This window comes from Rhinopithecus roxellana, chromosome 4 (genome assembly GCF_007565055.1).
Source record: "Rhinopithecus roxellana isolate Shanxi Qingling chromosome 4, ASM756505v1, whole genome shotgun sequence".
NCBI classification, from domain to species: Eukaryota; Metazoa; Chordata; class Mammalia; order Primates; family Cercopithecidae; genus Rhinopithecus; species Rhinopithecus roxellana.
The window spans coordinates 157,067,071-157,079,750 of NC_044552.1; the positions used below are offsets into that span (position 1 = coordinate 157,067,071).

At 41.4% G+C, this 12,680-nt stretch overlaps 1 protein-coding gene across 4 annotated transcripts in view; it reads right to left on the reverse strand.

The window, feature by feature from the left end:
* Window positions 1-1,014: 1,014 nt before the first annotated feature.
* The window catches only part of MAP3K4 (mitogen-activated protein kinase kinase kinase 4), a 129,468-nt gene continuing 117,802 nt past the window's right edge, over window positions 1,015-12,680 (reverse strand). For all 4 annotated transcript variants that reach the window (XM_010373155.2, XM_030929027.1, XM_010373154.2 and 1 more), the window contains 8 exons: window positions 11,546-11,737; window positions 10,280-10,350; window positions 9,384-9,500; window positions 8,330-8,489; window positions 6,295-6,417; window positions 5,588-5,694; window positions 3,058-3,237; window positions 1,015-1,547 (listed from right to left, as the gene is read on the reverse strand). In XM_010373155.2, the coding sequence (XP_010371457.1) occupies window positions 1,527-1,547; window positions 3,058-3,237; window positions 5,588-5,694; window positions 6,295-6,417; window positions 8,330-8,489; window positions 9,384-9,500; window positions 10,280-10,350; window positions 11,546-11,737 (971 nt within the window). In that variant the 3' untranslated portion in view covers window positions 1,015-1,526. The remainder of the gene's footprint in view (window positions 1,548-3,057; window positions 3,238-5,587; window positions 5,695-6,294; window positions 6,418-8,329; window positions 8,490-9,383; window positions 9,501-10,279; window positions 10,351-11,545; window positions 11,738-12,680) is intronic.

The window sequence follows — 12,680 nt, forward strand, 5'->3', positions numbered from 1 at the left end:
GAATGATGTATTGACACCTGCTACAACATGGATCAATCTCAGAAACATAGGCTAAGTGAAAGAAGACAAATATAAAATACCACATATTATAAAACTCTATTTATATGAAATGTCCAGAATGGGAAAATCTATAGAAACAAGAAATCATTTAGTGGTTACCTAAGGCTGGGGGTGAGAATGGGGAGTGACTGCAAATGGACATGAGATTTCTTTTGGGGGTGATGGGAATGTTCTAAAATTGGGTTGTGACGATGATCGCACAACTGTACTATACTAAAGGTTACTGAACTGTACCCTTCAAATATTATGTAAAATGTAACTAAAAAAAGCTATATTTTAAGAAGTCTTAAAATTCTAAGTGGTTGTATAAATCCTTTTGTGATGCCTATATTCTCTGGACGTTAACTTCTTGGCTGAAGGGATCTACTCTTCTGAAGGAAGATGAATATAAAACCTGCTTGAGAAATTACTTGCCCAGGGTCAGTGGCTATGTGTAAGGAGTCAGTGATCTTCCAAAAAGATTTCAGGAAGCTTTATGGTCAATCTTTTTAAAAAATGTAATAGCAAAAAAAAAAAAAAAAAAAAAGAACACCATCAATGATGTATAATTTGGGGCTATTTTAGAAAGCTAACTGCTGAAATGTTTACTTCTGAAGAAGATGCTTTCTCATCAGCTCGTTCAGCAGTATTTACACTGACCAAGCACCTACACATCTTGGCTTAAAAATAAAGTGAACTCCCAACATGTGATAACAAGGCTTAAACTTTTATCTGTTATAAATTTGCTGGTTAATATAAAATAATTAAAAAGAACCACCCTACGTCATTAGTATTGCTTCATTTATTTCCTTTGTTTTTCAGCGAGGCGATCCTAAAGGGACGCCGAACCCAGTGACCACCTTTAGCACACACGATTGTGCTCCTCCTTTTGAGGAACAGGTAAGTGAAAATGACAGACTTCTGAATCATACTGGGTTGCCTCATAAGCTGTTAACCATTAAAAGACAATATAACTGAGCTTTCCTAAAATAAACCATTTATTGAAAAAAGAACCTTTTTCTTAAATTTCAGTAATCAGCCTTTGCATTACAAACCTGCAGCTTGCCAACAACAAAAAAGGTAAAAGGTTTCACAGTCAGTGCACTCAACAAACAGGAGATTAAAAACAAGGTATAGGACGCCTGATAACACTACAACTTCTTTTGAACCTAGAAAGGTCAAAACACTACGCTGATGTCACGGTTCTCAGTCACGCGAGACACGGAGGAGACAGAGGCGATGGTCCGTGTACAGTAGTAATGGCACTTAACATGCAGCTTCTTTAACCTCGTGGCCACCAGCCCTCCAGAGAGCCTTTTGCCACATCAGACAAACAGGAGCAGCAGGAGAAGTGACGCTTGTCACCTGTGCAGTCTTCAGTCTTGGAAGGTTAAAAAGGCTTATACTGCTTCTCAGCACAGTCTTTATGTAAATATTACATACAGTAGTGATTACGAGAATTTTCCAAGTCCATATTCTACTAGGCTTCATTCTTCATCTGTGCAAACCTGTGAGGAAGCAGGAGAGAGCTGAGCCCTTGCAGAGGCAGATGTGTACTTGTGCATACACACAGTGTGAGCCTTACGGGGAAGGCCCCATCCACTCATCCTGATGCTCCCAGCACAGTGCTGGGCACAGAGGGAAAGGCTTAAGAAATGTAATGAACAATGGCAAAGGTAAGTTACTGCTCTGAAGTTAAGCCTGGGAATTGACTAATGAAAGCATTTTCTAAAATGCGTATGTGCATTCTCAGGTCAATACAAATTGTTAGGCACTTTATAACTAAGACATACATTGTTATTTAATTACAAATCCCTAACATCTCCATAGCTGGTCCAGTTGCTTGCCCCTTACTCCCACTTACCAAGAAGAGCATCACCCCACTCTTCCGCCCCTTCCTTTCCTTTCCCAGGGGCTCTCCTGCAGGGGTCTTGCGAGGCTTTTCTCTCCAGGGCTCTGTTCTCATCCCGTTGTCCTCTGTGGACCCTCCCAGCAATACTTCTGTCTCCCACACCTGTGCCCTACCCCAAATCCCTCTTGAGTGCCAGCCCCAGATATCCAAATGCCCATCTGAAATCTCCAAGCAGATGTTCCAAACGTACCCCAAGCTTCATCCACCAAAGAGGACCCACCACCTCCGGACCCACCCCTCACCCAACTGCTTCTTTCTCTACTCTGGCAAATGGACACAAACCAGAAACCTGGGAGCCACCCTAGACTCCTCCCCTCACTCACCTTTCACATCCAATTGGGGTCAGTCACAGGCACTCTAACTCTTAAATGCCACTGATCACTCACCTGCAACACCCTCTCCCAACCCCTTGGCTGCATCAGAACCTTCTCAATTCCTTTGCCTCTAGAGTGATCTTTCTAAAACACTATGTCATCATTTATGTTTATAATAAAATGGAAACTCCTTTATGTTGCTCCTGGTGACTGTTCTAGCCTTATCTTCCTGCCCTTTTCCACATCCTGTGTTCACCAGGATCTACCTACACAGGGCTCTGTGATCATCCCACTCTCTCTGAAGGGTGAGCGTTTCCAAGCTTCTTTACTTTGTCTTCCATGCCCACTCCCCTACTTCTGGCCTCTAGTACCTCATTCTAGAGAAAAAAGAACTGAGATTGGCTGACTTAATTAAATTCCTCTTCTGAGTAACCTTACCTAGCATTATCACAGCTCTTAGTGTAATGATTAGTCATTACTGTCTTGACCCTCCAAGTAGACTACACACTCTCAAGAGTGGAAACTCTTTCATCCAGTCCCATTTAAAATTCCATTTTACTGTCTCCAGTGTATCTCAAATGCACCATCAAAAGAGATCAAGTAGAAGAACCTCAAAGAACATTTTCCAAATGAAAAAACACATACAAAAATCCCTGGCATAATAATACATTTAGTTCCTTTCCACTTCAGATATAGCTACTTTAAAGTTTCAAAACTTCATTAACGTCTGGATACAAAACAGAACTTAAAAACACTTCAACATGAAAAAGACTATCCAGTCATCTGCCAAACCTTGACAAACGAATGGTCGAGGAGCTGGCTGGCGGTCCATCTCATCTTTGGGTCACTCTCAAGGCAGTGAGAAAGGAAGTCCTTGCCTTCAGGGCTTAATCTTTCAGGGATTGGTGGCTTATGTCCCATCCCCACTTTATACATAATTTGAAAGTTGTGCTCATACTCATGCCAAGGCCTCTAAAAAAGATGTTTTAAAAAAATCAGATTTTAATATTATATAGCCACAAACAATGCAAATGTTCAGTCCCTTTTTAAGCATCTCATAATTAATACATATATTAGGGGACAGCATGTTTTTACTAAAAGGGCCAAACAATTTTTCAGGTTGACAGGCCATATGATCTCTATCACAACTATTCAGTTATGTCACAGCAGCATGGTAGCAGCTATGGACAACATGTAAATGGTATAACTGTTGCAACAAAACTTTATTTATAAAACAGGTGGCCAGCATAGTTTGCCTACTCCATTTGGGGTACACTATTTAGTCCAACATTATCTAGAAACCATCATCATGCAACTAAAAAATGTAATATATAAAATGATATAAAAAAGTCTACAAAACCCAATTCTCTTAGAGGGATGGTTAATATGCTACCTTATTGAAAAATAAAAATTCCATTAGTGCAAAGCTTATTTCATTATGACCCTATGAAAAATGAGATTCATAGGGGAAGGAACTAAGTGTGTATGGCATTCTAATTTCTAAACTATTGTTTCGTTATTGCCAATATGTATTCTTCAATATGAGAACCTGTTCTTTCATGTGTGGCTTTACTGGAATAACACAGATATCACAACCACCACCTTTCTATTTTAATGCTAATAGAAATAATGTTAGCTAATATTTATTGTGCACTTATATGTGATCTCTTTCAGCAGCTGCAAGGCATAGCTACATTATAATTAACTGATTTCCTACTAGTAACTTAACACTAACTTTTAACTTAGGAACGAAGGTCTCTAACTTTTTTGCTATAATAGTGTATGTGTACAGTAAGCTACACATAACGCAGTACGTGCGTCTTTATACGTTTGTATAATTGCTCATTAATATTATCATCACAAAATACATTTTCAGAAGCAGAAAACTTCTTGGTTTAAGTGCTATGCACATTTAAAATTTTGACAGAGATTGGAAACATCTCCAGAGCAGCCCCACCACATGGAATTTCTGTCCAAAACATATCTGTTTCTTTATATACTCTCTTAAAGTGAGAATTCTCAATCTTTAAAAATGTCACTCAGCACTTTGGGAGGCTGAGGCGGGTGGATTATGAGGTCAGGAGTTTTTGAGACCAGCCTGGCCAACACAATGAAACCCTGTCTCTACCAAAGTACAAAACTTAGCCAGGCGTGGTGGCACATGCCTGTAATCCCAGCTACTTGGGAGGCTGAGGCAGGAGAATCGCTTGAATCTGGGAGGTGGAGGTTGCAGTGAGCCGAGATCACACCACTGCACTCCAGCCTGGGCGACACAGCGAGACTCCAACTCAAAAAAAAAAGAAAAAAAAAAGTCACTAACATGCTAAGTAAAAAGATTTCACTTTTGAATATATAAGTCTGGTTAATGAGGTTGTCATCTTTTCATGCTTTCTTTTGTTAATCTTTTTAGAGCAGTTTTGGGTTTATAGAAAAATTAACTGGAAGGTACAGAGAGTTCCCATATCCCTCTCTGTCCCACAGTTTCCTCTACTATGTACATCTCGTGTTAGTGTGCTCCATTTTTTAGAACCGATGAACCAATGTCAATGCACTACTGTTAACTGAAGTCCACAGTTTACATCAGGGTTCACTCTGTCACACATTCTGCGGGTTTGGACATTCACATACTGACATGTATCTATCATCACTGTATCCTACAGAGTAGGTAAGAATTCCGTCCTGTTCGTCTCTCTGTTCCCCCAGTCCCTGGCAACCACTCATCTTTCTACGGTCCCTGTGGTTTTGCCTCTTCCCAAATGTCATTAGATGGAATTGCTCAGAGTGCAAGCCTTTCAGACTGGCATCTTTTGTCACTTAGCCACATGTATTTACGGTTCCTCCATGTCTTTTTGTGGCTCGATAGCATGTTTCTTTTTATCGCTCAGTAATATTCCTTTGTATGCATATAACACAGTTGATTCATTTACCTATTGAAGAACATGTTGGTTGCTTCCAAGTTTTGGTAATTATGAATAATGCTGCCTTAACATTCATGTGCAGGTTTTTGTGTGGATATGTTTCCAACTTATTAATGTTGCTTTTTGTAACTGCCTGCTTCCCTGTATTTTAATGAGAGGTTTATGCTTCTTAAATTCACTCCTAAGAGTTCTCTGTGGCGTATAGCTTACAAATATTTGTTTCCTAGTTTGTCAGTTGTCTTAATCTTACTGTTTCTTTCAATGGATCAGATTTTTGTCTCTAATAATGTTCATTATTCAGTGTCTACAGTGTTTGTAATGAATAATCAATCCATTAACTACTGTTCTGTCAATGCACAGTGCCCTTCTGAAGTTCCTCCGCCAGGTGTGGGGGCTCCACTTACCTTGCCAGTCACCATCTCTATGACAACACACCCCAGACTCCAGATGTCGGCTGCACGCCCATGGCCTTCTCCTTTGGCGCGAGTGATGACTTCAGGTGCCATGTATGCTTTAAAAGTCACAGATATGTTGAGAGTAATGGGTTATAAACATATCACCACGTATTAATAGAGCCAAGCAATAAATTAATACTGTACAATATTATTTTCCTGCATTAATAGGAAACATCAAAAACTCAGACAGTTCAAATCAACCTGCTGAACGAACTTTTTAAGGGACAAATTCTCTTTTAAAAGACAACGTTTGAATGTACGCATTTTCAAATTAATTGTATGCACAATGAAAATGGAAAATTTAACCTGCAAAAGAGGAGGCAAAATTTCCTGGTACTAAGTGATCAAAACGAACCATCACCATTGAACCACAGTGTTGTTCAGACTACAACGGCTTTAAGAAAGACAATGCAAGCAACAAAAGAGCTGTTCTGGTGAGAAAAAGAGGCTTTCCTCTCTCCTGTAACCTAAAATGAGTCATTTAATTTACCAATCTTGGGTGAGAGCCCAAGTATGTGAGGAAGCAGTCCTTCTCACGACTGAAAACCTTTACCTGCTCTTCCATCTCTACTGACAAAGAAAGGTGAAGGGAACATGCAGGTCCCAAGCATGCTACATGAAGTCAGAGTGCAAAGAACAAACAAGCTGGTCCCTACCTGCTGTCCCCAGGGTGCTGTTCACTTCACCAGGCATGGTCTGGGCATTGTTTTTGAGCTTTACTGAGCATCCAAAATCTCCCAGTTTGATCAATCCAGATGAGGTAAGGAAGATATTGGCACCTAAAAAGAAACAAGCAGTTGTTACGCAGCCTCTGAAACACAATGTGGGCAAGGTTACATGGTAATCTAAACTACCAGGAACTTCATTCACAAACTGAACAATAGAAAGGCTTATGAAATTGACTTACAAGGTGTAATCACAGAAAGATTTGTAAACCTTACTCACTCACAAATGTTAACACAAAACAATAAAATTTTAACAGCAGCGCAGGTAGCCTTGACCAATAAATTCTGAACTGAAATACATGCATAAATTCTAACATTAATAACCCACAGAGATACTTAGAAAGAAATCGCATACAAAACACAAATGCTTGTGGTGGCAGTCTGGAGAATTAGAGATGTGTACAATCAGCAGCGTCTGAAACAGGAAGCGACATATAGATGAGAACTGCACACACACTGCAGTTCTTCAGATTCCCAGCTGAGGCCCTGGGATTTGTGACTGAAAACTGTTCTGCAATTTTCAAATATTCCTACAAGCAATATATATGCTTAACTTGTAGTCTAGTTAGAATTTGGGGATACTGTTCATCTCTCAGGACAGGTTGGCCTTTTGCTCTAGGCTATAAGATATTACGGCTCCAACTAAGTCATGCTATCTCTGGAATCGTGTCCTGTGGTACCGCCTTCGAAAAGCAACAACACAGAGCCAATGGAATAGACAAGCAGCCATCTGATGAGCTGAGGTCAACAGCGAATCCTCATAAATCAGTGCTCCCAGAGCTGATGCTCCCCACAACTGACTACAAGGGCAGCGTGATCTTCTCGAACGATTCTACATCTGTACCTTCTTAGTTATGCTGAACTAGAAAGCATTCGATAAGGATATCAGTGAGCTGACTTGGTTCAGATTCTAAGGGAGTCTCTTCCTGCCACAGAATAAAACATGAAGACACCATTTTGTGACAGTGAACAGAGACTGAGGGTGGTGTCTGTGGCAGAATGACTACACGTGGGCTATGCTATAGCCTGATAAAGAGCCAATTAAGCCAACAACAGAACGACCCGAGACACCAAAGCAAGGTAGTGGACATGCAGGTCACCAACAAGATTGGCATACGCTGCGTGATTCAGGGTGAGCCACATTACAGAGCACGAACAATTCTTACACCCAGACCAAAGCAGACTGGTGTCATCCAAAACAGCCCCCTACACTGGGTCTCGTCCCTGGTCAGAAGTCAGGTCGGTTCCTGAGTGAATGTGTTTAGGTTAGCCTCAGACTACAGGACAGAATGAAACTCTTCAGCCTACGGCCAATTAGGCACAAAAATACTTCCCCATTTTAATTATCCTTAAGACTTGCAAATACAAAGGTGAGGGGGAGGGCATGGTATGGTTAAGGCAAATGTCACGGTGACCATTCTGAGACAGACGCACAGCTATTCCTCCCGTGCTATGAGAAAAGCACTTTTAATCCATCAGCATGGCCAATTAACCTTCAGCAGAACTCGATTTCAAGGTTTGTGTAAACCCCATTCTTGTCTCAAAAACGTAGCCTCAAATTTGTATGTGCATTTCTGATCTGATTTACTGTCGGTTTACATATTCATGATTTTCATATATAAATAGACAAGAATCCTGATAGAAGAAAAGGTTGCTTTGATCACGAATGTCTGGTAACTACATGGGCTATGCCAAATCGGCCTATAAAAATAGCAAACCTCATTTTGGGAAAACAGATTTCTCTAAAAGCAGTGTTGAACAGAAAGACAGAGTGGACTCCTGGGTAGAGAGACATGGATTCTACCTTGCTTCTGAAAACAGGATCCTTATAGAGGCATATTTCAATGAAAGGTATTTCCATCTAGAGAAATCATATGTGGGAATGGGATGAATGTCTTCAGAGCACCTCCCACGTGCTGGGTACCAGTGGCTCTAACCCACAGCAGCCAGGCGGGTGTGGGATTACCTTTAATGTCACGGTGGACTATGCCATGCTCATGGAGGACATTGATCGCAACGGTGATCTGCTTTGAATACAGCCTAATCACATGTTCCTGAAGTCCCAGCCTTGACACCTCTTCTAATGTCCCCTCATCGCAGTACTCCATGAAGATGTACATTTCTTCCTGCGGGAGGAATAAAGGGCAGCTCTGTGTTTACGGTTTTCCTTACATGTACGCTAGTGAAAAATCTGGAAAACGTCCTAGGTCACACCCCAAAGGAATGTTCTTTCTAACGGTATACTACACTTGCATCCTGAGTACTGAATGTGTCTCACAACAGTCGTTTCCAAGTCCTCTACAGAGGTGTCTGCCTGCCTCCTCTGTCTGGAATTATACAGCTCTTGGGGATAAGAACATCTCCAAATCACAGGGAATCAATTTCTATTATCCTCTGAAATTAAGTCTGCTATATAATCTCAGACAGGGACCAACAGGGTTGTCCCTACAAATACATTATTAAGTACTGAAACACATCCTTTTTAAACATAATTGGTAAAAACATTAAAAATGATCCATTTCCAACTTCCCCTGGAAGCTCATGCTCTACACCACGATGCTCCAAGTCATCCTCTTTCCCTCGATGTGTTTATTTCTAAACACAAGGGGGAAACTCAATTTGAGGTTTGAATTTTCTCTCATTTCACAATGGCTGCCTAAATACATACAAGAGAAAAACCAGTATTACTTAACAGTGTACTCAACAGTGGTTCAGCAAAAAAGTGGAAAAAGAGTCACAAGAAGTGGTGTAAGGGGCGTTTTAGAAGAATCTTCTGACTGGCAGGATGGGTTTCAGTGCTTTATGATGTCGGGTTAATGACTACAGTCTACAACTTACATTTTAGGAAGAACTCCTCTAGTTTCAGAGAGAAGGCAGAAATGATGTAACTCATGGAGATTTCCTGAGAATTAGGCAAAGTTACTGTGCTCTGAAATGAGAAGACCTGTGATGTAGAACAGGACTCCATTCTGTGCCCTCACTGATTCCTCACACAAAGAGTGTCATTAGGGTCGGCTTACTCTATGGAGCTCCACACCAAAATACCGAACCAGATTGGGGTGTTTGATGCCTTCGAATATTTTCAGTTCATCTGCAGTTTCCTTGATAGTCTTATGGTCATTAGGTTGAAATCGAATCTGTAAAGTGAGGTGACGAATATGTTAACTGGCCTGATTTAATCACTCTACATTATACACATACATTGAAACATCATTTTATACCCCATAAATATATATATAATCATGACCTGTCAATTAAAAATAACAAAAAATTAAGAAAAAAGGAAGTTTATAGCCAAGCTGGAGTGAAGTCACAGAAGTGCGGCCAGGTCCTGGGCACAGAGGAGGAAGAGGCTCTGCTCCGGGAGGGAGTGGAGTGAGGAGCATCGTGTAGAGGAGGAAGCGGCCCCACAGCAAGCTCAAGACGCTGGAGCCTCCCTTCCCCGCTCCTCCTCTCCTTCCATGTCAAACCGGCTGTCTCCATAGACAGCAGTGAGTCCTGTTTCCACTTCAGGTTCCCTGGCCATTTCCTCATCCTACTTCCAGTGGTTTCAATGCCAGTTGTTTCTGAAGCTTATCATAACTGTTATCTTCTCCCCCAAAAGTGCCCCCATAAGACACTACTGTTAATCATCTCCTCTAAGCCTTCACCAAACTTAGCTCTGCCACCCTCGTAGGCACTGCTCACACCTGTGCTGTTAGAACTGTTTGACTTATTACCCTCTCTGGAATCGTAAGCCCCTTCACTGTCTGTGTGTGTTATCACAGTGCATCTGCCTGGTTGGTCCTGACTGTCGCAGTGCTGGTGCTGAAGACAGCTCTATGCACAGAGAACTGAATCACCACCAGCGTCTTTACGGAATTTCTATCACCCAGAGCCGCCAGGCCCAAAGGCCCCAGGGAGCCAGGTGACTCACCTCCTTCATGGCCATCAGCTCCCCGGTGTCAACGCTGATGCAGGTGTACACCTTCCCGTACTGGCCTTCCCCTGCGAACAACGCAAACAAGCTGCACTTCCAGCCACTGCAGTGGGCTGTTTTACATTCCTTAAACTTGCAATAATACTGTCCAATTATTTTGGACGTATATTTATATATTTATAATTAGGTTTACTGCAGTTTACTATTGCAAGATCCAAAATTTTTCTAAATGTTCCCTGATAACTAAAGTTTTAGGCAATCTCTTTAATATGTCTTACCTACAAGTATCTTTAAATAGAGCAGAACCAACTTTGGTAAATCCCAGGAGAAGCATCACAATGACCAATAAAAGCAGCCTTGCTGTGCACTTCTGAGCCCTCACACCCCTCAAGGAGATCTTGGCTGGGGCTCGGAGCAGAAGAAAACAGCCAGGACTAAGCCTGGCCATTGTCTACCTCACTGGCACATGTCCGTGTGTGTGTGTGTGTGGGAGCAGAAAATCCCCTAACATACCTTCTGGGACATTAAAGCAAGAGGATATGTGCCTGAACAAGACTGATAACAGTAATTAATCCAATTTATAAAGTACTTGATTGTTTTCAGTGGTTTTTGCCCTCCTTGATAGACCTAAGGAAACATTGGGTTTCCTCAGGCTGACAAAGTCCCATATTATTAATACAACTGTGTTCGTCCTCTTCAGACCTAGATGTGTGACAGATAAATACATTTAAGTGGGGAAAGGATCTGAAACAAACAAGACTTCTTCCCTCACATAATTTACCACTAGTTATTTTACAAGAAGCAATTCCACCTGGAAATTAATTAATTAATGAGGCAATGTTTTAGAAAAGAAGACTGTCTTGTCCTCATTTGTATCCAGTCTCTCTTCAAATCATGTCCTGTATGTGTGTGTGTCTGTGTGTGTGTGTGTGTGTCTGTGTGTGTGTAGAGAGAGAGAGAGAGAGAGAGACTAGAACAAATGGGTCAATTTTTGGTGCCTCTCCACTGGCAACTTCCAGGGTTATTAAGCAAAACGATCCAATGTAATGAACCACTTAGAAATCTCTTTTGTATTGCTCTTAGAATACATTTTACAAATTAAACAAACAAAATCCAGACCACTCTGCAAAAAGGTAACAATGCATATTTGTTATATCTACAAGAAAAAAGGGCCAACTCTATAGGATTTAACCTAAAGAAGTGTTTAACTATTGCTACTTCTAACAGGGACTATCTTGACATCACGTTCCTTAATTTCCTTACCGATTTTGTTTCCTCTTTGCCACTTGAAGGTCACCTTCCTCAAGCCAACATGCATGACGTTATCATAGGACTTAGGCGTATCACAAACTTGACCAATGATATTCTTTCTCCTCATTTCTCGGTACCTCTTTTCTTCGAACAATCGGACTGACTTCTGGATAGCTTCTATGGGTCCTAGTTTAGAAGCAGTATCTGCAGAGAGAACCAAAACCTCATTAGTCCCAATCACTGTTATCAAGTCAGTTTCCAAAAGAGAAACCAGTAATGACAGAGCAATATATATTAGCACTCCATTACAGCAAACCTTATTATCTACTCAGATAAACAGGTGAATTAAAGTTCTTCAAACGCTACTAATTCCAGCATATGCCACCCCTTATACAGTACACAGATAAAATATAAGCTAGTCACACAAAAACGATTTCCTTTCCCAAGAACGTTGGCTAAAATCTTGCAGTGATATAAATGCCTCTAGTTTCTCCTCTCTCCATTCCACGCTCTTGTTTGCCATATTATTAAAACATAAGATGTGATCATGTTACTGTCCTACATAAATTTAATTCACTGGAGCATGTGACTCAGGCTTTGTAATCTCAGCACTTTGGGAGGCGAGGTGGTCAGATCGCTTGAGCCTAGGAGTTCAAGACCAGCCTGGGAAAAATGGCAAAACCCCATTGTCAGGCCTCTGAGCCCAAGCCAAGTCATCCCATCCCCTGTGACTTGCATGTATATGCCCAGAGGGCCTGAAGTAACTGAAGAATCACAAAAGAAGTAAAAATGCCCTGCCCCTGCCTTAACTGATGACATTCCACCACAAAAGAAGGGAAAATGGCCAGTCCTTGCCTTAAGTGATGACATTAACCTTGTGAAAGTCCTTTCCCTGGCTCATCCTGGCTCAAAAAGTTCCCCCACTGAGCACCCTGTGACCCCCACTCCTGCCCGCCAGAGCACAAATCCCCTTTGACTGTAATTTTCCTTTACCTACCCAAATCCTATAAAACGGCCCCACCCTTATCTCCCTTCGCTGATTCTCTCTTCGGACTCAGCCCGCCTGCACCCAGGGGATTAAAAAGCTTTATTGCTCAGATAAAGCCTGTTTGGTGGTCTCTTCACATCGACGCGCATGATACCCATC